The sequence below is a fragment of the Rattus rattus genome, chromosome 6 (assembly GCF_011064425.1).
Source record: "Rattus rattus isolate New Zealand chromosome 6, Rrattus_CSIRO_v1, whole genome shotgun sequence".
In the NCBI taxonomy this organism is placed as follows: domain Eukaryota; kingdom Metazoa; phylum Chordata; class Mammalia; order Rodentia; family Muridae; genus Rattus; species Rattus rattus.
This window is the reverse complement of record NC_046159.1, coordinates 108,968,508-108,995,401: the sequence shown is the minus strand read 5'-3', so window position 1 is coordinate 108,995,401 and position 26,894 is coordinate 108,968,508. Positions and strand designations below refer to the sequence as shown.

Sequence of the window (26,894 nt, the reverse complement as noted above, 5' to 3'; positions counted from 1 at the left end):
GTTTGTGTATGTTTATCTACGGTGTCACTCAGTAGCCCAAATGACGTATTGAGACAGGAATACTGTCCAAATGCTGGGGTTTCAGGCATAGACTGCCGTGCCTAGCTGAGCTCCTTTATTTTAAACAGTGCAGCATTTCAGAGTGAGCAGTGGACTTAAGTTCCTTCATGCATGCAACACAAAGTGCCAGGCGTCTAGCTCTTGCATATCTTGTTGCCTCACGGCACATTGAGTTTGTCTCTCAGCTTGCACACAGACTCTCTTTACACCTTCACCTCAGTTAGTGGTTTAGACTTATTGATTATTGATTGATTGATGGCGTTCCTCGGGAGACAGTGAAAAATAGGTTTCAGCATCTAGAATTCTGAGCTCTTAGTTCTTTCTATCATTCTTCTCGCTGACTCTAGTGTTTTTTTTTTTTTTCTCTTGCTATTAACTTCAAGGATGTGGGCTGTCTTGGTGTGAATGAGAGCCCTGCCTCTGTGGTGGAGAGAGAGCAGGTATAGGTCCAGTGTAAGTGTTGGGAGGACACAGAGCTCCGATACAGGCCAAGCTGATAGGGAGCACATTCTGCCACATCTGATGGAGGCTGCCTCTTGGGACCCAGCGCCTTATTTATTTATTTGCTTGTTTGTTTATTTATTTATTTACTTACTTTAGTTAGGTTGGTTCTTGGGTTCTGTCAGAACCACTATTAGCAAAGACATGGCAAATCTTAGTACCCCATCTATAAAGGTACTGTTAATTTCTTATTCTTCACCGTTGATGATAAGTCCTTGACCTGCTTCTAGTGCGATTCCTCTTAGGACAGCTTAGCAGTCACTCCCCGTCCCTTGGTGCTCCCTCTTAGTTATTTTCTGTCTACTGATCCCTTCATCCTACTGTCCTGGTTGCATTTGGCCTGGAGACTAAACCAAGCCTCCTACTGCTGTAGTCATGAGCTATCTGACAATGAATGGTCTTTAATAAAGTCTTTCTCAATGTTTTAACAAGTGTCAGAATAGATTTCAACACTCCCAGCCATGATCCTCGGTTCTGTGTATTGCCCTTCAGCAGGTGTGGAAGGAGTGAGTCCATGGGGACAGTGGGAGGGAGCTGGTGGTGGCACACACCTCAAACACTCGGGAGGCAGAGACAGAGGAGCTCTGTGAGTTCCAGGCCAGCCTGGTCTGCAGTGTGAGTTCCAGAACAGCCAATGCTACAGAAAAACCCTGTTTCAGAAAGACAGAGAGAGAGAGAGAGAGAGAGAGAGAGAGAGAGAGAGAGAGAGAGAGAGAGGGAGAGAGAGGGAGAGAGGGGAGGGGAGAAAAGAGGCACAGAGAGAGGGGGGGGGGGAGGGGGGAGAGAGAGAGAGAGAGGGGAGAGAGAGAGAGAGGGGAGAGAGAGAGAGAGAGAGAGAGAGAGAGAGAGAGAGAGAGAGAGAGAGAGAGAGAGAGAGAGCGAGCACACACGAGCTGGGCTTAGAGGCTCGGGCCTATTATTCCCGCACACTTGGGATGTTGAAGCACGAGGACTGTGAGTTCAAGGCTAGCCCGGGATACAAAATGAGCTCATGTCTCAAAAACAAAGATAAATTTGGGACTGGACAGATGGCCCAGAGATCAAGACTGCGCATGCTCTTGCAGAGGACCCAGGTTGATTCTCAGCACACATATGGTGACGCAGAACCGCCTGTATCTCAGGTTCTGGGGACCTGTTGGAATCTCATGCTCTCTTCTGACCTTCAAAGATACCTGCACGCACACGGTATTCATAAACTCACACAAGCACACAAACATACACGTAAATAAATAATGAAATTTTAAACGTGAGTACAAAGCGAGTATCATTAAGTCTTCTCTGTCATTCAGAGCCTAAGGAAAATTTAATTTATTCAGAATAATGACACATCTTTCCTGTATTGTTCACCACCCACATTTCTTTTTTCTTAATGGAATCCTAAAAAAAAAAAAAAAAAAAAAAACCAGGCCTTAAACCCCATAAAGGAGGCCGTCAACCCTCCTCTATACGATCTGCTTTGCTGAACTCTGCTCAGGCTTCTCAAGCGTGCGGTCTTGGAGACAGCTTAAGGTTGCCTAATAGTCTTCACTTCTGAAAAAGGTCTTAATACGTCAGAGGTAACTGCACCCCAGGTTTGCAGTCTGGCCTCTCCTGTCCTATGAATTCCTCTCCTATCCTATGAATTTCCCTTCACTCAGAAAACACCACTTAGAGGCCAGGTGATGAGCAATGAGGCATCCTGGGTAAGACATCCCCAGCCTGCGGAGCAAGTTCCTGCCTTGCAAAGGAAAAGGTTGGGCCTTCATCACTCGAAAGGAATGGAGGAGGCCTTGGCTGGTGCTGCCAAGCTTGTCAGAGCTGGAAGGGCGCTGGAGAACCGTATTAGCATTTTTGAGGACATGAGTCCGCCCCGGGTTCCTTATAAATACGGCTTGACTCAGTCAGTGTATGACCGGAGCCCTTGAGACATGAAGTGGTTACTGTTCTTTGGGGCCCTTATCGGGGCAGGCATCTGCGGCCGAGACAAATTCTTTGGGTGAGTTCCCTTTGAACTTTATTGTCCACTTAGTTATTTCGCCAACTTGGGAGCCAAATGGAGGGATCATACTTTAGGGTGGTAGGGCTCAGAGGAAGAGCTGGGCTTTTCTATCTCCTCTGTCCCAGCGTCCTGGACCAGCCACCTCTCTCTGAAACCTGATTTCTCACGTGCAATCAAAGCTAGCGGTCTCTACAGCCCCTCCCCAGCTTAATCTCGGGCTAATTCTGCGTCTTCCTCCTCCTTCTTTCTAAGCTCAGTTCCAAGTGTTTCCTACACCATTAATTAGGAAGAATGGTCAGAAAGGCTTTGCCGGTTTCTGTCAGGTTTAAAGGGAAAAGCTGGGTTCTCAGGCTTCAGGGACAGATACTCTCCAACAGTGGCGCATCCCACAGGCTTTTGGACAAGGAGATCCGATGGGTCTTACCTAGTTATGGCTATGGAACTGTACTCTTCGTGAGTGTGTGCTCCTAGGCTCTACAATGCTCCACACAGACACCGAGTGACACTGAAGGACAGGAAGCCAGGGAGGCAGGGGAGATGATTGGGATGCTTCCAACACCATGGTAGAAAAACTGTAGTAGAACAACGCACCGCGGCCTAACGTTTTGCCTTTTGCAAAGAGCGTTCACGTGCATTGTCTTGTGGATCATGTAACAGCTCTGTTGGGCAAGGGTGTTATTTTCCTTAATTTAAACATGGAAAAAAAAACAAAACAAAACAAAAAAAAAAAAAAAAAAAAAAAACAAACCAACCCGGCCTTAAAAAGGTTAAGGGACCTGCCCAGAGCTACTCAGCTGGTGAGCTCAGGAGCTGGAATGCTGACCGCAGAGTCCATACCCCTTGCCTGTACCTCAAGTCAATCCCATGGAATGCTCTATCTCCCCGTCTACCTGTGCATGCGGGTTTATTCTCTGTCGTGGTGTCTGGTTGAAGGGACTGGAGGATTGTTGATTGAAGCAATTACTTACATGAGACGGAGTCATTTTTATGGGGATGATGGTTCATACCTGTCTCCGCTGCCAAATAGCTTGGAGGAATTAGGCGTAGCAGGTGGCCAGGGAGGCAGATTTTTCCCGCAGGCAGCTCAGCAGTAGGTGTGTCAGAACTGCACTGCACTGTGTGGGCTGACGCATGGAGCTGTCAGGCTCCCACTGCAGCTATCCATGGAGCTGAAAATCTCTATTTTGCAGCCCACAGACCTCTCTGGTGATACAATGGGCACCTTTGCCCGAGACAGTGGGGCCGGGTCCCAGAGTCTCCACTGCAGGACCTGTGCATTCAGAGGGCTGTGTGATGGGGCTGATGACAAACGGTTTTAATGAAAGCATCTCCAAGTCTGTTCTTACCTCAGAGCGGGCACCTCAGTCAAGGTTGAAGAATCTTTGCTGGGGTCTATGTCCTGGTCACCCAGTTCAGTGAATATACAGAGCACAGGGGACCTGGCCTCCGGCCTCTCAATGATTGGGAAGCCAGGTTGGAGACTGGCTAACGGACAGACGCAGGGCTGGTGATATTTTCCCACCATCCTGTCTCACGCCCTTACAACTTGTTTTCCTAGTTCCCTGGTCTCTCTTGTTCTGCTGGTATCATCTTGCCCTAGTCTTCAGATGTCTTAAGGATGAGGCAACAACCAGGATACATGGAGGTGCTGGGTGGGCGGAGAACAGGAAGCAGTTGCAGAACTGGTTGTAATGTCAGCCAGTGGTAGCCGGCGAGCATCCCAGGGTTTCTTGGGGCGTCTCTTAATGCTATCAGTCATAGCTGCTAAGCCTGGGCAGGAATGTAGGTGAGCGGTATTGGGAACTGACCACTTGGCTGGCCCTAGGGGGAGGGACAGAGGCTTAGTCATCAGAGCAATTACTGATTGTCCTGAGTGTGGCCCAGGTGTGAGGATGAGGGAGCAGGCGTCACCAATCATAAATGCTAAAGGCATTTGGTGCACTGGGAGAGAGCTGGAAGAGCTGGTAAAATATCCATTCAGAGCAGGAGGGGCAGACAAGCACCTGCAGATCCCAACATTCCCTCCCCTTCACCCAGGGCAATTTCCTATCTCCAGAAAGAGCTCAAGGTCAAGGTCTTGGAATGGAATTCCAGCCATTGCAGATGGGGTGCTCAGTCATCTGCATGGCCATGAGCCGGAGAAGATATTCTTCAAGTAGAGATAAGGTCAGTGAAGGCAAGAGGGAGACTGCCTCGCGTATGGCACCCGCTCTGCTTTGAGACACCACTATGCTAATGTTCGCAATAGTAAACTAACAGCAGACCCCACTCTGCCATCGCTGCCCGTTTTTAGTGCTGTCGTGTCTGGCTTTGTTAGGGGAAGCCTCATGACTGACATGAGCTTGTCTTGAAGATTAGTGGGGAGACTGCCCGGCACTTAAGGACCGAGATTGCAAGCAGAGGTAACACCACGTGCAAAGGCCCACAGAGGCAATAGTGTGGGATGGACGTGAATTCTCAGGGGAGCTTGAACCAAGAAGGTGTGCAGAGGTGGAGGAGAGATAAGGAGGGTGCTCTACTGCACCCCAGTTCTTCTGCCTTGCTTCTTCCTGCACACTACAGATGTCTGTGTCTCTGACCTGTATGGCTTGGCCGATTGGGACATGATAGAACGGGCTGTGAGCTCAACCCATTCCAGGGCCAGGAAAGTCACTGTGCCCCATCGTTATGGGCTGTGTTGTGACAGTGCCATGTTGGAGAAAGGACCGGGCAGGTGCACACTTTGTAGCATGGGTGATGTGTCTTCTATTCTTCTCACTCCAGAGTTCTCCATCTTCTGTCCCGTCCCTTCTCCATCCCTACTCCCTCGGTGTGACTCCTCTAGCCAGTGTTATTCTGGCAAAGGCCTGTTTTTTCCACCCAAGATGTCAACCCTTCTAGCATGCTCCTCGAGAAAAATAATTTGTTTTTAATATTTTTACTGATGTGCGTGTATGTGCACGTGAGCACAGGTGCCCAAGGAGGCTAGAGGCATTGGATCCCCTGGAACTGGAGTTACAAGCAGTTGCGAGCCAGCCAACATGGGTCCTGAGACCCTAACTTGGGTCCTTGGCAAGGGCAGTACATGTTCTTAACAGCCAAACTGTCTCTCTGGACCCAGCGTGCTCATGGTAAAGACACTCCCTTTTCTGGAGTGTTAGGGACAGGTGGTCCCAGAGCATGCATTTGTCAAACTAGCTTTTGTACTCAGAATGGCTTGCCCTCTAGTAAACCCTCTTCAAGGTTCCTTGTCTACGACAGAAATGATAGTTTGACACTTTACCTTCTCCAGGCTATAATCTAGCCCTTTGCATACCCAGTGGGTTATGTATTAGGCAACTTTCTGCTGCTATAACAAAATATTCAAAGTGGGTGTGTTACTTTTTTTCTGCCCCTGTGCTAAAATACCCTGACCAAAAGTAAGGGAGAAGGGGCTTATTTTGGCTTACGGTTTAAGATGTAGTCCATCATAATAGAACTTCACGGTGGGAGAGACTTGAAGCAGCTGGTCATGTTGTTTCCTTCGAAGACATAGAGGCATACACGTGCTTAGCTACATTCCTGGTTTTATTCAGCTTAGGTCCCAAGCCCAGTGGGTGGGGCCACCCTCCTTTACGTTGACTCTTCTCACCTAGTCTATACAGTTCCTCACACGTGTGCCCAGAGGCTTGTCTCCTATATAAAAGTCCTGTCAGGCTAGTAATTACTATTAACCATCAGCCAGGATAGCATACACAGAAAAAAGATTTATTTCATTCGTAGCTCTGGAAGGCCCTGTCTGTTCTGCCTTTGGTGAGGGCTCCTGTATATGGCACTGTAGAAAGAGCATGGGTGAGTGGTGGGGACCATGTGGTAAGACAAATGCCAGAGAGACTTGGGCGACATGCCTATCTTTTAAACCTTCTCTCATAGGAGCCGACTCTACAAAAACAACTTCCCAGGACCCACTAAACCCTTTGAATGCAGCCTTTCAACTGGAGGTCAGACTTCCAGGGCCTGAACTCTGGGTGCATGTTCAAGGCATATCTACGCCATAGCAGTTCAATGAGGACATGTGAGATCAGTTCTCTTCTAGGGCATTCCCCAGGCCTCATGGGAGACTGTTAGCTGCTTACCTTGAGGACCTAGTGGGAAGGCTAGCGTCAAAGGATGGGCTTGTAGAACCCTGGGACCTTATCCAGTCCAGTCACCTGTGCTGAGGAGAGCTCTGGGTAGTGGGCCTGGCCTAAGTTTTCCCAGAACTTTCTAGAACCAAGTAAAACTGTGGAAGTCCATCCAGATTGAACCGGTTTTCTGGTGAGGAGCCTCCACGTGAGCCCCACATTTAGCTCCCTGTGACAGAGCCATTTACTCTGTCAACAGGTCCTTCAGCCCACATCCCACTCCAGCAGCTCCTCCGGCATTCACTCACGTCAAAGGGATGACGCACGTGACAGAGTCGAGTGCGGATTCATTTGGGCCGTCACCTAGCAACGCCTAATGGCTCCGCTGGTTCTCTGAGTGAGCTGAGAGCTCAAAGAAGGCTTTTCAGGCGTAGCCTTCTCCCACCCACGCAGGACTTGGGGGCCTCTTCCCCTGCCATTGCTGCAGACTCTCAAAGATACATGCAAAACAAGTACATGACAAATGACAAAGGGGGCGGGGGTGGGCTGCCATTGTCAGGCCTCTTCCGGGAGCTCTCAGGTCCCCACGCACAGCCATGAGTTTCAGGTTGAGCCTCATACTGCAGTCCACATTCAGTATACATTGTAAAGCACATGTGGGGGGGCCGGGAAGAATAGCTCGCCCTTAGCACTCTCCTCCTGGCCTTCCCAGGATAGGAGGGTCTGTTCCCAAACGTTCCCAGCTCTCGCCAGCACGAAAGTTCCATCAGGGTTTCAGCCCTTGCATTTGACAGTGAAGAAGTGTTTCTTTATGTCTTGAGTTAGCCTGGAGCCTAACTCAGGGACATTCCTTTCTGTACAAATATATGTTTTTCATTATAAAGTAATATGACCGCATTACAGAAAACAGATACAAGAGGGAGGAAAAAAAGTAAAGCCATTCTCTAATCCCTCGACTCAAACGAGCACTGGCAGCAACTACTTTATCTCCGTTGTCTGTTTTGCTTCCAGGCCATCTGCTTTTTCCATGCTGGTAATCATGGCATTGGTACAGCTCTGTGTCCTGCTCTTTTACTTAATATCCCCTCAGTTATACATAGGCGCTTTCTCGTCTTTGCCACATCGTCTTGTTTTTAATGGCTATACATTGTAACCAAAGACTAGACCATTTCCTTTCACCCGACCCAGCTCTGCCTGGGTTGGTGGGTTTGCGAGAGTCTACTTGCTAGCAGGAAGCTCATCATTATCTTCTTCCCCTTCCCCTTCTCCAGGGACCAAGTTTTTAGGATTAATGTCAGAAATGGAGACGAGATCAGGAAACTGACCGAGCTAGTGAATTCGGACCACTTTAAGGTACGTGGTTCTAAGGTTGTCCTCTTGAATGTTCTGAGTTCGAGGGGCAATAGACTCTTGTACTTCTTTTTATCCCTGCAAGTTTTCTGTCCACAATGGAGGCTTAGTCAACATGCCATTCACACGAGCAAGAGGGAACGCAGAGGAGAAGCCCAGCGGAACTCGATTCTGCGGCTCTATTCAATGGGAGGCCGAGCTGCCGGCTCCCTACCTCTAGTAACTCTCACTATTTCTTGAACTTTGCCAGGTACTGATGACTGGGCAGATCTGACCAGCTATGTTTGTGAAATGGGCGATGGTTGCCCTCGGGGCAGGACTCGGGGATCATCCTGGCTTTTGATAGTGGTCTAAAGAACATGAGCTCCATTGTGTTTTACCCGAACTGTCTTTTAACTTGATCGTGTTTCTGTTCTCAGCTCAATGTCTGGAAATCTCCCTCCACTTTTGATCGGCCCGTGGATATTCTCGTCCCTTCTGTCAGCTTGCTGCCAGTCAAGTCCTTCCTGAAGTCCCAGGGTTTAGACTACTCAGTGACAATTGACAACCTACAGGTGGGTAGGTTAGGGACTCCTACTAGTCTTGCCTAAGACTAAGGTGGTACTAATCAGTTTGGGCCAGGGAGATTTAAAAATGTCTGGGGTCAACGTTTTCAGCTTCCAGGAGAGGAAACGGAGACAGATAGGAGCAGAGTGTAAACGTTTCAGGAAGAGTGTGTTACAGATAGGCGGCTACACGGATGTTTCTGAGTCTTGACTTCGCTAACCAATGCTGTGTGTCCCTGGGTGGGTTTGCCTCCATGAGCCTTCATTTCATCTCTGCTTAAATGGTGATAATGATTAGTATTTCAACTATTTCTCAAGGCAATGCTTCCATTAACTACATACAAGGCATCAAGCAGTAGTTGGCACGTCATAGATTCCCCAGCAGCCAATCATTCCTCTCCCCTTTTGTATTTGAAGTTAGAAGGCAAGAGTATCAGTATGGGCTACCGGGAACTAACTAATCAGGAGAGGTATCTTTTAAGAAAGGGGGAATGTCACCAACAGCTCCCAGCAGAGGGGACACTGCCATTCAGCCCCACAAACCTGTACTGAACAGCAGGACAGTGTCTCGGGCTCACACTCTCTCCTTCACAGAGGTGGGTTCTGGACTAATTGGTGATTTGGCCCGGGATTCTCCTGATGGCGTGAGCAGCTGTGAGTTTATTAATCATCCTCACGTGTCACAGACATCTGCCAGGAACCTTCACAGTATGAGTGGCTGTAAGAATCTCTTTGTTTCTCAGTGCCTTCCCAAGCTGCGTGCTTCAGAAGCACTGGATACCAGATGCAAGCCGATGTCCAGAGGTTTCACACTACAGAGATGTATAGATTTCATACTATAGGAACTACAGAGATGTATACTGTAGAAAAGCATATGTTGCTTCCAGGGAGCAAAAAAGGGTTTGAATGGAATAATGTAAATCAGATATCAAAAAGTATAGTGATACACACACACACACACACAACACACACACAGAGACACACAGACACACAGAGACACACAGAGACACACACACAGACACACACACACAACACACACACACAGACACACACACACAGAGACACACACACACACACACACACACACACACACACACACACACACACACACACACACACACACACACACACACAGACACACACACACACACACACACACACACACACACACACACACACAGACACACAGAGACACACACACACACACACAGACAGACACACACACACACACACACACACACACAGAGACACACACACACAGACACACACAGAGACACACACACACAGACACACACACACACAGAGACACACACAGACACACACACACACACACACACACACACACAGACACACACACACACACACACACACACACACAGACACACACACAGACACACACACAGAGACACACACACAGACACACACAGAGACACACACACACAACACACACACACAGAGACACACACACACAGAGACACACACACACAGAGACACATACACACACAGACACACACACACACACATATGGAAAAAATCTGGACTCCCCCTTTTAAATGAAAGGCAGGATGGTTTATTATTATGTCTAATTGTGTCACACTGACTGTGACAATTAACACACACAACTATAGACTTTCTTCTACTGAGTGTGAACACTGCACTAGTTTTGTGTCCCAAAAAGTTACGGTAGAACCAAGAATGTTAGGGAATAAAGACCTTAACCAGAAACTAGTACAGGTAATTCTTTGTCCTACCCCACAGAATTAATATAAACTTCTTGGAAATTTGTAGCACTAGAACGATACATAGTTAAGACAGAAGAAATTTTTGAAACAGGCAGCATGAACTTGCGTTCTTTCGAGTTGTAATCTTTCAAGTTGTAATTTTTAACGTCTTGTCTTTTAAGTGCTCCGGCCCCCTTAAGACCTGGGATGTTTGTGCTGCTTGTTACACTAAGAATGCCACTGTCTTGGCTGACCCCTCTAGATCTCCAGGGGTGCCTTCACCATGTTGCTGTGTCTGCTTGTTTCTTTTTTAATTTTAGGCTCTCTTAGATATTGAAGATGAAGAAATGCAACACAATGAAGGGAGAGAACGGAGTGGTGACTTCAACTACGGATCTTACCATTCCCTGGAGGCTGTAAGTGCCTCTTGAATTTTCAAACCTCTCCTCACATCCACTTTCAGCGTGGTATCACTTCACAGAGGAGCTAAAACATGTCTACTCTAACCCCTTCCTCATGGGTTGCTTAACTCCCACCAACACCCGAGTGCCTGGGAAACACAGCTGCAGTTCTCCCCGTAGAAACCCTGCCCCAGAAGCCCTCTCGAGCAAACCAGGATATAATAGCCCAGCATTTCTAGCCCCTGTAATTCAACCTCCTCCCCATCGGAATCCCTAGCACAGAATAAAATGCCGTTTGCTCCAGGCACGCAGACATGTGGTTATTTCCAAGGTTAACCAAATATTTCCACTCATTTATCATGGCTCTTCAGCACGTACATTTGTCCCACAATGCTCTTTGGTGCTATGTGGCGTTAGAAACCACTTCATACAGACGCCTTTCAAGGTAGGCCAGACTTCCAAACGAAAAACTTGGAGCTGAATCATTTCATATGATACTGGAACTTGAGAAATCAGAAGGGACCACAGAACGGAACGGCCCCGTTCACGACGCAAGTCTCTTACTTCCCAAGCCCTCTATCCTTAGTTTGCAGACTCTACTAGCTTGGGTCCTCCCTCCTGAATCTGAATAGATGTTCTCCCCCCTCTACCTTAATACATGCTGTTCTTTACGTGCAAACATCATGTTCCTGGCAAAGTTTTCATGAGACATATACTTTTAAGTTGTTTTTTTTTTTTTTTCCTTCTAGATGAGGGATTGGTTCAAAGGCTGGCCGACTGTTTCTACTTCTTTCCCATGATTGTCCGTAGCTTTGCTCACTGTGTACACTTCCAACCACGCTGCCCCTTGATCCCTCTTGTGACCAGTGACATACATCTGCAAAACAGCTGGGTGAAGTTAGGAGTTCAGTTCAGTCTCGGGCCATGGACGAAAGCAGAACTCGGCCCACACAGGGATCAAACCCGTAACATTAGCCTCATTAATGTGGGGCCCTCCCGAGCCGAGCTAACCAGTTACAAATGTCACTCTGAGACCAAGAAAGACCCATCTACTTACCTTACCAGCTGGTCTGTTTCACTTTCTCACCCGCTTGCTTCTGTTCTCACTGGCTTGGGTGCTCCTTGGAGAGTGACCTCCAGCTAGCTCTTGCTTCCAGTGGCCTGTTACTGTGCCTTCTCTCTCCTGGCCAGCTTATTTGGGATTCTTTCTAAAACCAACATTAAATAGCTCATATCCTATGACCATGCAAGCTTTTTAGAGCTCCAGTGGGAATTCTACATTTGTTTCTGCCAGGACTTCTGGTTTCAGGTCCTTTGTGTGATGATATTTGGCATGTGAATCTGTCTACCTACCTACCTACCTATCATCTATCTGTGTGTAGGCGTGCATGTGCCATGGTGCTAATATGAAAATCAAGGGGACGATTAACTTTCTCCTCTCACCATATAAGTGCCAGGAATCAAACTCAGAACTCATGTTGTTAGGCTTGGTAGCAAGTGCTTTTACCTGCCAATCAATGGTCCCTGCCTGGCTGTTTCGCTGGCTTCCTCCCTCCCCCTCCCCTCCCCCCCCCTCCCCCTTTCTTCCCCTCCCCCCTCTCTTTCACATGATAAATGAGTGGAAATATTTGTTAACCTTGGAAATAACCGCATGTCTGCGTGCCTGGAGTAAATGGCATTTTATTCTGTGCTAGGGATTCCGATGGGGAGGAGGTTGAATTACAGGGGCTAGAAATGCTGGGCTATTATATCCTGGTTTGCTTGAGAGGGCTTCTGGGACAGGGTTTCTACAGGGAGAACTGCAGCTGTTCTGGAACTTGCTATGTAGACCAGGTTGGCCTTGAACTTACATAGAACCACCTGCTTCTGCCTCCTGAGTGCTGGGTTTAAAACTTGTTTTAACTTACCGTAGGTTACTCTCTTTTTCTTATGGCCCAAGGTATCTACTTTGCTTTTCTTCAGTGTTAGAGTCCATGGGTTGGGGGTCCCTTCCCTTTTATTTTGAGACAAAGTCTTACGTAGTATCTTAGCACAGCCTCCAACTCCCCATGTAGTTAAGGATGACCTGAAACTCATGATCCTCCTACTGCTACCTTCTGAGTGCCAGGGTCATGGTTGTGTACTCCCACCCCTGGTTTATGGGGTCCTGGGGATTGAACCCAGCAGCTCATGATTGCTCAGTAGTATTCTATTAACTGAGTTATGCTCCAAACCTCCCAAGCCCTTTTTGTATTAAATGAGCATTCTATTTCTCTGCCACTTTCCACTTTATTTATTGATTATTGCTTGAGAGGGGTGCTCTCACTGAATCTGGGCTCAGTGATGAACTAGACCAGCTAGCCAGTGAGTCTCAGGGACCTTCCTATGTCTGCTCCCCCACCACTAGGGTTCCAGGTGCATACCACCACACCCAGCTTTCTATGTGGGTGCTGAGGATCTGGACTCAGATTGTCTTGTGTGGTAAGCACTTAGTTTACTGAGCCATCTTCCTAGCACTCTCTTTGCGTTTATTAACACAAGCATTTATATTTTCCTTTTTTTCTTTTTTCTTTTTGGTTTTTGGAGACAGGGTTTTCTGTATAATCCTGGCTATCTTGGAACTCACTCTGTAGACCAGGTTGGCCTTAAACTCAGAGATCCAACTTCTCTCCCTCTCAAGGGTTGGGATTAAAGGCACTGCCAAGTATGTCTTCTTTTCTTATATTATACACAATCTATTTGTATTGATTATATGGAGACACACACACTGTGAATTGTTTTTTGGCAATGAATCATATGTTGATGTTGGGCAGTGGGGACACATGCCTTTAAGCCCAGGACTCAGGAAGTAGAAGCAGGCAGATCTCTGTGAGTTCAAGGCCAACCTGGTCTACAGAGTGAGTTCCAGGACAGGCAAGGCTACACAGAGAAACCCTGTCTCCAAAAACCAAAACAGACCAAAGAATCACACTTTGGTGTATTATCTGTTTCAGTCTCTCTGCTTTACTCGAGTGACTATAATTTTGCATACAACTGAAACATCTAGAAAACTGCAGAAGACAGCTGTTCACACTGTTCCATGCTGACAGTGTGGCCAACTCCACGGTCAGGGTCTCAGAAGGAACTAAACACTGACAAGATAAAGTTCACAGACACCCAACTCATAATGGCACAGAATTTTAAAACACCACTGGGTTGGGTACAGTAGCACAAGCCTGTTATCCTAGCTTTTGGAAAGTGAGGTAGGAAGGCTCAAGACCGGTAATGTGCTACAGAGGAACACCCTATCTCAAAAAAAAAAAAAAAAAAAAAATTAAGTGTCCTTGGTTTGCTTTTCCATTCTTCAGATTTACCACGAGATGGACAGTATTGCCACAGACTTCCCTGACCTGGCAAGCCGAGTGAAGATCGGAGAGACATTCGAAAAGCGGCCCATGTATGTTCTCAAGGTGAGGCCCCAGGCCCTGCCAAGTATCCTGACTGTACACAGACTTCTGGATCTGAGTGTCCAGGACCCAGCCCTGCGTCTGCTTAGTGTAGGCCATGTTTTAGAGCCCTTGGTTCTAGGGCAGAGATGGTGGCCCAGAGTCATCTGTGCTCAACCAGATGTTTCCATCAGCTTGAGTCCCCGGGCTTCATACTGTAGGGCTGTTAGGAACATCCCAGTCTGTGTTTTGATCGGAAGGATCACAAGACAGGTTGTTTTTGTTTTTTTTTTGGTTCTTTTTTTCGGAGCTGGGGACCAAACCCAGGGCCTTGCGCTTCATAGGCAAGCGCTCTACCACTGAGCTAAATCCCCAACCCCACAAGACAGGTTGTTAATATCCCTTAAGACTCTCAGAGGCCCACAGTCTGCCTTCCTTCTCACAGCAACTCAGGACAGGATACGAACTCTGCTCTGCTTTTAGGACCCTTACATTATTATAAGGTAGACGTAATTTTTAAAGCCCAATCTGGGTTTGATGGCTGCATGGAGCCCAATTTCCAGATATTTCTAACACATTCGAGTCTGTACTGGCAGAGGAGGCACAGGGCTACGCCAGTGACATAAATTACATAAGTAATCCAGTTGAACGCATAGAAAAGAATTTGGGCATAAAAACCACGGAACAACTGGTGGTGCTAAGGATTTGCCAGACCCTCAGCATCGTAGGGGCCAGGTTTACAGCAAATAATAGTCAGAAAGGGAGCCGGACCGCTGAGCTGGCTCCTTTAAAATAATTACATCTAGATTATTTGCCCATCTGATAGAGACCCTGGCTTCATTAGCACCGCGCTCTGACCCATAGAGCCCCAACGCTATGGCGAAGGCAGGAAGCAGAATTCATTACTGCCGTTTACAAAGAGCTATAGTGGAGCCCTCTCCTTCGTAATTTAAAACCGAATCCATTTATTACAGGAGCAGAACAGTCTGGTTCACGTCCCCTTGTGTCTCTCTGTTGGGAAACCATTTGAGAACTTTCAAGAGACACACTATTATTCCTAATCACACTAGCATTCTGACCCACAATACCAATTGTTTCTCCTTCCCATTTACTCCCAAAGCTGAAGAGGTTTGGGCTGCCCAGAGCTTCAGCCAGCCAATTAAGCTCCCCGGTCACGGGTAAGCGCGATAAATAGATGGTGCCCTCAGGAACATTTGGTCTCTGAATTATCTTAAATGAATTAAATGAATAGCAGCGAGCTGGGGAGAGGAGAGGTGAGGAGAGACGTGGACTGGCAGGTCACTTTCTGGCCCCTTTTCCCTTCTGCAGTTCAGCACGGGAGGAGGCAAGAAACGGCCAGCCATTTGGCTGAATGCAGGCATCCATGCCCGTGAGTGGATCTCACAGGCCACTGCCATCTGGACAGCAAGGAAGGTCATGTCGCCTGGAATTTGTCAAGAATTCTGGTGGGCCTGGGGTGGGGGGTTCGCAGCATCCCATGCAGTTGGGCCCAGCGGATGAGATACGAGGTGTGTGGCACAGACCTGGTAGGCTGGGACCTTTGCAGATGGGAGAAGTAAATAGTCAAAGATCATCCCATCATGGTCAGTGGACAGTGTTAGCGAGCAAAGCTAATGTGCTTCAAAGGTGGGCCTGAGAGACGGATTCGCTGTGGGCCCTGCAAAAGGGATCAGAGCCTCAGCACCAAACTTAGATGTGTTTTGCCTTCGCCCCCTTCCAAGCCCTGCAGGTCTTTTAGGTTCCCAGGTTGCCTCCAAGATCCTTCGAGAAAGTGTTTGGAGGCAGCGCTCGGAGGGAGGGATAGTGTCTGTGGAAGGCATGAACAAAGCCACCACCCCCTCACTCAGCTGCTTGCAGTTGATATTGTCATGCAGTCTTGTCCCCGGCTTTGAGGGACTCAGAGGGCTTTTCAGAGAGCCCATGGGGACTTCAGGGAGGTTTCAGAGAGTGGAGGCCATCTTGGTGGGGGGGATCCCAGGTATCTCAGGGAAAGACCTGGTTAGACCTATGGGCCTAGACCACCATGATGTAGCTGACAAGCACATTGTCTCTGCTTAGATTGTGACTGATTATCAGAAGGACCCAGCTGTCACCTCCATTTTAGAGAAAATGGATATTTTCTTGTTGCCTGTGGCCAATCCTGACGGATATGTGTACACACAAAACCAAGTGAGTAATTCTTAACGGCCGGGGCCTGGATTGAATTCCCCAGGGGATTCTCTGTTTCTCTGGTGCCCCTGGAGACCATTTTCACCAACGTGCATGTCAGGAGCTCCCCTGGGACTTTTCTTTTCTAGTTATCCTCTGAGCTGAGAACCACTAGGGAATATATTATTATTTTTAGAGAGAGTAGTCTAAGGAACTCTCTATTGTGGGTCTTGAACAATTTTCAGCATTTCACTATCTTCTATTCATCTTTCTCTCTCCGACACAATTTATTTTCTTGACATATTATAAAGCAAATCCCAGACATCATGTTATTTCATCTACAACAACGTTAGCATGCATCTCTAGCTGATGATGATAATAATAATAAAACCCCAAACCCAGTACACCACTGTCACCTTTGAGAACTAATGGAAGTTCTTTAATATCCTCTAACACCCCCCCATTATTTTAAAGCTGTCTCCTAGGAGTCAATTTGTCGAAGCCAGAATCTAATAAGGTCTGTGCACTGCACCTGTGGCTGGGTCCCGGCAGCCTTTATTCATTCAGAAGCACCCCAAACACATCCTTTTAAAATGTCATTCATTTGTTGGAGAAACTAAGTAATTTCCTGTATAATGTCTCACATTCTGCGTCTGGCTGATAGCTTCTTTGTTGTACGATTTAATTTCTTCCCTTAGTCCCCGGTCGGGAGTGTGATTGAATTCAGGTGACTGTCTTAGACAACAATTGGTGCCGTGCGTGTCTGTGGCATGGGTGATTTTCAGTGGACATTGCTTTGACTTCTGCATGAGCCAGTAATTAGTCAAGGCACTCAGATGGGACCAGTTTGGTTCTTGTATAGAAAGTTCCCATCTCATTAGGGCACTTTGGGGGAGTCACTTTTTTTTTTTTTTTTTGAGGCAGCATCTTGCTAAGTTCTCATCTCATTAGGGCACTTTGGGGGAGTCACTTTTTTTTTTTTTGAGGCAGCATCTTGCTATGTCTGTATTTTTGACTGGCTTGGAACTATGTAGAACAGGTTGGCTTCAAACTCACAGAGATCTGCCTGTCTCTGCCTCTCGAGTACTGTGATTAAAGGTGTTTGTGTCACCATGCCTGACTCAAAATCCCTTTTTAAAGCCAGAAGGATACATCATCTCCTGTGAGGGGTAAAAGCAGACTGCCCAAGCAGTAAAGACTGGTGTCTAGACACACTGTTCCTTGCCACCTCCAGTAGCCCCAAGTGAGGGCCACATGCAACTCAACCCGTTTACTGTGGTCTTTGCACCGAGAGAAACTCCTCACTGTATCTTGACCTACCCTTGGGCGGTTGGTGGCTTTTTCAGAACCGGTTGTGGAGGAAGACACGGTCCCGGAACCCAGGAAGCCGCTGTATTGGAGCTGATCCAAACAGAAACTGGAATGCTAGTTTTGCAGGTAGGTGGGGGATAGTTTCAAATCCCACCAGCATTGGATGAACCTGTCCATACGCCAGCAGCGTGGGATAGGGAGCTGGTCTCCGTACTGGTTTTGTTTTTCCGTTTGCTGAAAGACTCGAGGACATGCCTCAGGCTCTCTGTGTCCCTGTGTTCTGTTTTGTTTTTAAGTCTTATTGTTGTAATGTTGAAAGGGAGTGAGCCAGTAATCCCCATCCTCCCGAGAAAGCAGTGGGCCAGACAGTCTTTGCATTGTGATTATGTTCATGCTAATTCTAAATATTTATTTATTTAATTTACTCCGCTACTGAGCTGCCCTCTCAGCCCCTGCACTAACGTTTAAGAAAAACCCCTCACATCTTCAGATTCTTTGACCCAAGGCCCTTCCTTAGTCCTGGCCGGTCCAGCTTGGCCTGCTCAAGTTGTAGAAGGGTTCCTGACGTCAAATCAAAAGAGAGCAGTTAGTACTGTTACTCTAATAGGCAACAGCCTGTAGCAAAGCGTAAATCCCAGCAGCCGCCCTTCTGTTTGTATGAGTCGGTGGCTGGCAGTCATGGAAGATGAGTGCAAATTAGGTCACCCGGGTCCTGAGGTCCAGATGTTTAAAACCATCCCCACGAGAGAACCAACTATTGTCCTCTTCTTCTTACTCAATGAGTGGATTTTTGCTCTTGAAACTCAAGAAATAATCTTAATATTGCAAGGCTGATAAAACTTACCAAATAAATTCACCTTCCACTTTTAAATCTAGTAGTTCTTTCCTACGAACACACACACACACACACACACACACACACACACACACACACACACACACACACACACGTGCTTCGGGTGCAAGGCTAATGTTGGACAATGTAGTGTATGAAACCCTGTCTTGAAAACAAAAACAAAATTAATCATATGTAACTTTATTTTAGTTTTTGCTGTTCTGTGAATAAAATCCAGGGCAAGCCCTCTGCCATTGAGCTATACTCTAGTACTCCAATATTTTGTTTTGAATGAATTTGTTTTAATTATAGAACCATCATTAAAAAAAAAATCACAGGGGAAATGATTAGAGGATAGTAACCAGTCAGTCACTCAGTCTCTCTCCTACACACACACACACATATACACACACACACACACACACACACACGTACAAACACACACCAAGGCCTGCTTCACTGTGAACAATGCAGAAAGCAATCCATCTATATACCTGTTAAATAATCAAGAGATTTCTAAAAACCACAACAATAGATTACATTGGCAGTAGTTGGCCATTAAGACCTGAACCAAGAGGGTAGGTTGACACCACAATAAATGGAGTCATTTTCATTATTTATTGGTTTTCATATTAATTATCGAGAACACTTATTAATTACAACTTGTTCTTGAGTGTGACATTAATTATTTATGACAACTGCTATTAGCACAATATGAGGTCAACTCTATCCACTTAAAGAAAGCCCCAATACTTTTCCTCCTTACTTGTAGCAAACCCCAAACTCCCTCTCTGTCCCCTCAGAATCTGTAACTGCAATGAGAAGATTCTTGGGGGCACCTGACAAATAGCAGCCCACTTGTATTAAGGGTTCTCATTTCTGTCTTCTTGACCCGTGGGTTACTTGTCACTGATCAGTTCCCCTCCACAGGAGAGGGGGCCAGCAATAACCCTTGCTCTGAAGTGTACCATGGCTCCCACCCCAATTCTGAAGTGGAGGTGAAATCGGTGGTGGATTTTATTCAAAAGCATGGGAACTTCAAATGCTTCATTGACCTGCATAGCTACTCACAGCTGCTGATGTATCCCTATGGGTACTCGGTCAAGAAGGCCCCAGATGCCGAGGAGCTGGTAAGTGAGGAAGGCCTTCTTCCTGGCCCCAGCCTGCTTTGACTTTGGCATGGACAAGGTGGCTGATCTACAGCGTTAGAGGGCAAGTATGGGAGCCCGAGGACCATGAAGAGCCCTGACCAATGGCTCTCTGCCCTTTGATTTGTGCCATCTGACTTACTAGGGACAAAAACTAACTCTGTGAGTTCTAAGACTTTGTCCAGCCTGCATTAAGTTCTTAGGTTGGAACAGGTCCTAGGATCGTGGTTTGGTTGGCACCATGATGGGAAAGGGGGGAGGTGCCTTCTCTCTGGTTAATGGAGAAGTTAGAGAGGGTATTGGTCATAGCCTGGGGACTCAATGTCAGAACCCATTCTCATCCCTGGAATAGATCAGGCACCCCTAGGTGGACTAGTAGGAATAGGGTGGTATTTTCAGAATAGCTACAGGCCTATGCCTCCATGTTGGACTGAAAAACTGTCCCCCCTCCCCACCACCAACTCATGGCTAGATACGGACCAGAGCTGGTTCTCTACCCAAGGCTTTTCTCTTGAATGCACTTGGCCTTCTCTCATGTTCCTGAACATGACACTCCCCTCCCTTAGGCTATCTCAGTAATCTAATTTAATGAGATTCCTGCAGGGTTGGCTGGCGGCTCTCTGGGCTTTCTGAAAGCTTGCATGACGCCCTTCCAGACAGAGCAGAGAACCTCAGAATGCTCACTGATCTCTGTCCCCCTCCATCTTCCCTTCCTAGGACGATGTGGCAAGGAGTGCAGCCAAAGCCCTGGCTTCTCTCTCGGGAACCAAGTACCAAGTGGGACCGACTTGCACCACCGTCTGTGAGTATCACTGGGCGTGAGCTGTTTAGAATGCACCTTGGGAGGAAACTTGAGATGGGTAGGAGAGATAGGAGCTTTATTTCCTGTGTTATTGCCTGGTTGTCTTAGTGGTTAGTAACAGACCAAGATTCGTGTCAAGACTTTGTGACAAATGGCCGCTGTGGGTGCCATCTCCATCAGCGTCATCATTCCTTTCATGGCTTATCATGTTCCCTTGATGAGTTAGGACCTGTCAGCCTGGAGACTACATTCCTTGTTTGTATTAAGGCTCCTAACATGGCTTATCAAAAAGTTATCTAAACCTCGCTTCCATGTGTATGTGTGTGTATGTTTCTGTCTGCATGTATACATGTGTGGCTACGCTGACTGGCTGGCAAGTACCAGAGATCTGATTGTCTCTGCTTCATCAGCATGAGCATTATAAACCTGTGCCACCATGTCTGCAGGTACAGACCCATGCCACTGTCTGCTTTGACCTGTGCATGTGTGAATGCTGTAGACCCGGATCCAGGCCCTTATGCTTGAGTTGTTTCTGTAGGTACTATCCATTTCTCAGAGGAAACTCCCAGCCTTGTGTTGGGAGATGGATGGCAGAGATAACGGGTGTTAGAAGTGGCCTAATGGAAGGGAGCCCTTTAACTAGGACTAGTATCTAGGAGGAAGAAAAACCCCACCAAATCTCCAAACCCACACCTGGCCTTGAAGCTTGAAGGATATATATATATTGTCTCATCTGAGCATTTTACTGGATTTCTGTTGACATCTTGCCAGTTATCTAATTTTGGGAGTCTGTCTTCAAGTGATGGAAAATGTCAGACCATACAACTCTGGCTAAATGGGAAACGTGAGTGTCAACACGGGAAGTAGAATTCTCTTCCTTTGTCAGGGAGTGTGTCCCTCTACAGCGCCTTCTCTATAGCAACCACAGTACCTTTGCCTCAGATCTGGGTAGACTCATCTCAGCTGTGGGGCTACAGAGCAACATAAAGCAGTTAGCATGATGCTGGGGTTTGTCTTGCTAATTGCAGCAACAATTCATTAATTATTCATAGTTTATTGCTATTAGTGTTGTTAAATGGGGACTCTTCAGAGGACGCATCTGGAGACTTTCTCCACCCTCTGCTTAATCAGTCAGAAGTGAACCACTGACTAAGAGAGACTTGCAAGGACTAATGGAGACTTTCTAGGAACTCCTTGAGAAGTCTTCCCATAGGCCTTTGTGGGTCACCAGGGTCCCTGCTTTTGGGTGAAACATCAGTTTAAATAATGGCCTTGTTCTCTTACATCAAACACATTCTTTCCCCGAGAGTGAGCTGTGTCAAGTCAAGGGATACTCACCAGATGCCTCTCCCAGGAGGGAGGCTCCCCCAAGAGTGTCTCAGAGCCATAAAACGTCCTGTCTTTCAAGAACATTCTACATCTTTTTTAGGCCTTCTCGGCCTCCGTTGCTTTCCTCGAAAAAGCAGGTTTTTTTTTTTTTTTTTTTATATATATATTAAAAGTGTCTAACCCAGGGACTTTGGCATATGCTCTATCCATGGTTGACGTCTGCCCTCTGAGCACTGGCCTTTCCTTGGAATCACCATTTGAGATAAAAGTAGTTCACACTTTCTTACCTTCTTAAACAGAGCATAGGAAAGAGAGTTCAGCGCATACACCCCTCCCCCAGACACACAATCGAGTGGTTTTCTGAAGATCATGACACCCCAAGGACTTAATATGCCTAAGGTCCTTCTGCTAACTAGCCTGTCCCATTTTGCTGCTTTAAATCTTGTGTCTGTTTTTTCTCAGTTAATGCTTTTCAAAGTTAGTGTAGAAAACAATGAACTCCATGGCGGTGTTCTCATGCATCTCTGTCATGCTCATACATTTGTCCCCTGTCACCCACCTCTTACCGGTTTGTCTGCTCTTTAGAGTCTTACGGCTCCTTCCTCCTATCAGACCGGCGTGGCCTCGTGTTCTGCCTCCGAGCCGTCTGCCTCTTGCAATTCATCCCTTTTCTCTTTACTGCTTCTGATTTACTAGGGGCTTCTGATCTAGTAAGTTCTTGGGCTCATCTGACTGGGATAAATCATGGGTTTCAAGGGTGTTTGCGACAATGTTATTTATCACCGCAAAAGTCTGGTAAGCATGTAAAGTCCCCATTAAGAGAGGGCTAGACAAAAATACAATTGGAGCGTTCATACAGGGAAGTATCAAGCTTCCCTTAAATGATTCAGGTGGATCAATATGTGCTAATAGGGAATGATCTTCAATCTACTTTTCAGTTAATTGAAAAATAGAATGTGTAGAGTGTTGTTAAGTGTGTGTGTGTGTGTGTGTGTGTGTGTGTGTGTGTGTGTGTGTGTAAGATCTGGGAGATAGCTTGGTTAGGAAAGGGCTTGCTGTGAAAACATCAGCACCTAAGTTCAATTCCTCAAACCCATATAAGTAAGCCAGGCATTGTGCTGTCTGTATTTAAGTCAGCACTAAGGGGATGAAGGGAGCTCGCCCAGCGGGTGCGTTGCAGGCCAGCGGGAGCCCCTTTCTCTAAGTATAAGGTAGACAGCACTGAGAACCAGCACCTGAGACTGACCTTCTATCTCACACGTAGCACATTCATGCATCCGTACACATATGTGTACACGTGCACCCCACATGAGTATGTATATGTGCAAGCAAGAGTAGGTGCTCGCTGAGCAAGGAATTAGACAAAACGAAGTTTATGAACTTGATCAACTCTCAATACCAAGCAGTATCCTTCCTGCCTGCTTCAGTATCTTAAGTGTGTTTTGAACAACTTGAGTTTATCCTGTAATGGACACCCTAGGTATTGGGGTGGTTGGTTGTTTTGTTTTTTGTTTTTTTTTTTTTTTTTTTTTTTTTGCCAGGGCATTTCTCAGGGTAGAAAGACTGTGGGGGGAATCACACAAAGGTTTCTGAGAACGGAGCAGAGCCCATTCCATTCCCTTGGGAACAGGCAATCTCCGTGGAAGCTGTGTCTCTAGAAAAGTCACACACATGTCATGAGAAATGGTTCTCGGGAATAAGGGAACGGAAGGGCCTGCGCTTACATTTATCAGATGTGTTAATCCACCAGATGGACCTCAAGTAGACTAGATGGACCATTTAGAAGGATGTAGGCTTAAATCCCATCTCTACCCCTTTCTGTCCGCATTTCCGTAGCTGCTTTACCCAGGCTGAGTCTGGACTTTCCCATCCATAAACTAAGGGCAGTAATGGCCACCACCGGATCTTCAAGATTATGACATCAGTGGATATAAAGTGTTGGATATGACAACTAGCTCATGGCAGATGCTGAAAGAAAAAGAATATCTGCTCTCACCATTATTTTATTAGTGACAGTTGAAGGCCAGTTCCTGCTGTGGTATTTGAGAAGAAGCAGAAAAATAGACATCCTATCTCTTTCAAGTCTTCTGGCAAAGGGAAATCCCAAGGAATGTGCTTCCTTTTCCTCTGTGTATCAGTTATCTCTTGCTGTGTAGAGAAAAAAAAACAACAAACAAAACTAAGCTAAAACCTCTCAGCTTCACATGATAAACATTTCTTCTCTTACCCTGTTTGTGTGAGTCAGGAATTTAAGACCATCTTATGGGAACCAGTCTGGGGCAGGGTCTTGCAGAAGGTCATAGTTAAGCTGCATTCCCGGATTGCAATCGAGCAGACCTCAGGGCTGGGTGGTCTGCTGGTGGGGCGCCTGGCTCCGGTGCCTGGTGAATTAATGTCGATTCCTGGCAGGAGGCTGCTTTTCCTCACTCAGCCGATGCATTTCTTCATTGGGCTTCCCGGGTGCCCTTACAGCAGTGGCAGCTGGTTTTCCTAGACCCAGTGACCTGAGGACAAGCAAGGCTCTCATGACAACTTCTTTCTTCAGAGTCCTGTTAACTCTGGATATGAGGCCGGCTTTACTTCTATCTAAAAGAGGATGACCTAGGGGACCATTTTGAGGGGACAGGGGTCACTGGTGCTAGAGGGGTTGCTTGCCTCACTCTGTCCTTAACAAAGTAGATTTGAGTTTCCTGAAGGATTGCAGTGATTATACATACATGCATATGTACATATACATGCTATTTGTATCTATGCATGTTTAAGCATACATGTATATGAACATGCATGTAGAGAAATTTACTGTCTTTTCCCATCACTCTACACTTAATTGAAGCCAGGTCTCTTTGCAATTCAGTTATCCTACCTACCTAGGCAGCTTGCTCTATGGATACCCTGACTCTACCTCCTGAACATTGCAATTACAAGTGGGCCACCATGGCTGATCACCATTATGTGGATTCTAAGGATCTGAACTCTACTACTCAAACTTGAATGGCAAGCAGTTTGCCCACTGGACCATCTCCCCAGCCTTGGGAATGAGGATTTAAAAATCTTAGTTTGAGGCTAGAATAGACCTTCACGGTATGAGATGACCTAACACATATTGATGGAGATGGGACCAGTGTGTCTTTAGAACATGTCTCAGGGCCTGACGACTTTGAAAGAACTCTGGATCCCAAGGAAGTCCATCCACACAGAGCTCTCACCATTTTCCATAGGAACCTAGAGGTATTCTTGAATGGAAGTAGGCTTCAACGGTTTTTTTTCTTCTGACTTACAGATCCAGCTAGCGGGAGCAGCGTTGACTGGGCATACGACAATGGCATCAAGTATGCTTTCACATTTGAGCTGAGAGACACTGGGCACTATGGCTTCCTCTTGCCAGCCAGCCAGATCATCCCCACCGCGGAGGAGACCTGGCTAGGGCTGAAGGTCATCATGGAACATGTTCGGGACAACCTCTACTAGTCAGAGAACTCTCATATTTTACCCCTTAGACCACCGCAGTTAAAGATCACTTCTTCATGAACAGGTCGGAGCCTTCTGGGTTGGTAGAGAACTCAGCTGGCTCCTCTCCAGCCTTGCTTCACAGAGGTCACTCATCCTGGTGGCCAGCGTGTGAGGAACACTTCCTCCGTGTGGTGGTTGGTCCTGCTGTTCGGCTGAGCCTTTGGTGAGCCTCTCTACGTATGCAGCTGGTTAGGCAGGCCACGTGCAAGGTCATTGCTTCCTGGTAGCCTACGGCTACCTCACTTTTAGATCTTCGATGGTTCTCTAGTCTCTACATGTAGCCTCGGGCAGGGCTCCATGGGAGGTGCTGAGAGAGGCAAGCATTAGAACTCTGTAATTTCTCCTTCAGACATGTTCTCTCTTTTCTCCTTTAGACAGGGTCTTACTATTTTGCCCAGGCTAGTCTGAAGCTCCTGGGGTCAAACTCTACTCCCATCCCTAGTCCCCACAGTAGTGGTATGCAGCTCAGGAACACACTTTTCTTTGAGGAACAAATCCTACTTCACCACCATCATAGCTGTTCCTACTCTGCTTGTTCCTCCTACTCCATTTCATCACATCATCATCATCATCATCATCATCATCATCATCACCACCACCATCACCACCACCACCATCACCACCACCACCACCATCATCATCATCATCATCATCATCATCATCATCATCATCACTGAAACAGGATCTCTTTGTAGACATGACTGTCCTGGAACTTGCTATATAGACCAAGCTGGCCTCAAACTTACAGAGAGCTGCCTGGCTCTGCCTTCAGCATCCATTAAAGGAATTAAAGATGCCCATCACCATACTGGCTCATCTTAATTCTTTTCCGTTGGCTTGCGTACACAATCAAGCCTTTGTCCATTACAAGGTTCAGTGTTCAGATGATGCCCACTTTCGTAACCCTCTTTTCTTTATATTTGGTGTTGCTGGGATCCTCACAGGGGTCAGTTAGTTATACTGTAGGTGATGCTCACAGGGGCCGTGGGGGAACCGGGGGCTAGACTGCAGGGACAGATTAGCACCATCTGTCCCATTGGCCTCCCCACCACTCTGCCTTTTGAACTCACTTCAAAGATTTTGACCTCACGCCACAGGTCCTAAATCATCCTTATAGCCTGGATAACCTCAGGGCCTCCGCACATTCCAGCCAGGGCTCTGGTGTACCCTGTGGTTCAGTCTCCTGGTCTCTTTCCTCCTGTGTTCAAAGTTACCTTCTACTTTGCATCCCGGGCCCTGAGAACCTACCTGGAACAAGACTTCATCATCAGCCAGACACTTCCTGTTCTCTCCCTAGCACACATCGTCTGCCCTGTTTGTGCTGTGGTTTTGTTTTTGTTTTTGTTTTTTTGTTTTCTTCGGCGTTTTTTTTTCTCTCTGTTTTCAATCATGTCTGTAAATCTTAACCTTCTGCCTAGGATTTGGGCAGCATCTGGTATGTCCTCCTAAGCCAATAAATATTCAATATGGTCTCATGATCATCTTTTATTCTTTGCTTTTACCTGAATAGAACTGAGCTACAGTCTTGAATATGCAGCTCTTTATAATGTCAAAAGCAAATTTTACCCCCGTCCCTATCTATCGCATGACATGTATGAAAGCCTATTTCATCAGGCCGAGGGGCCTCTGGGGCAACGTTACCTTGGTGATTTCACTCTGGCTGGTTCTACTTCCTTGGTTTTCACTCCAAAAGCTTGATATTTAGAGCTTCCATGTTGATTAGACCCAGGGATGCTGACTCACGCCTT

The 26,894-nt window shown here is 46.8% G+C and overlaps 1 protein-coding gene across 1 annotated transcript; it reads left to right on the top strand.

The window, feature by feature from the left end:
- Nucleotides 1-2,468: 2,468 nt before the first annotated feature.
- On the top strand, nt 2,469-25,104 carry Cpa4 (carboxypeptidase A4). Its single transcript, XM_032905237.1, has 11 exons — nt 2,469-2,536; nt 7,893-7,974; nt 8,391-8,525; nt 10,558-10,653; nt 13,965-14,066; nt 15,372-15,476; nt 16,122-16,232; nt 17,558-17,648; nt 19,288-19,487; nt 20,223-20,307; nt 24,917-25,104. Exons 1-11 carry the CDS (start codon nt 2,469-2,471, stop codon nt 25,102-25,104), a joined length of 1,263 nt encoding a protein of 420 aa, XP_032761128.1.
- The last annotated feature ends 1,790 nt before the right edge of the window (nt 25,105-26,894 follow it).

Coding starts and splice junctions, on each gene's coding strand:
- Cpa4 (XM_032905237.1), top strand. CDS start 2,469: ATGAAGTGGTTACTGTTCTTTGGGGCCCTTATCGGGGCAGGCATCTGC. Junction 8,526..10,557: donor TGACAATTGACAACCTACAG/GTGGGTAGGTTA, acceptor TTTTAATTTTAG/GCTCTCTTAGATATTGAAGA. Junction 16,233..17,557: donor ATGTGTACACACAAAACCAA/GTGAGTAATTCT, acceptor TGGCTTTTTCAG/AACCGGTTGTGGAGGAAGAC.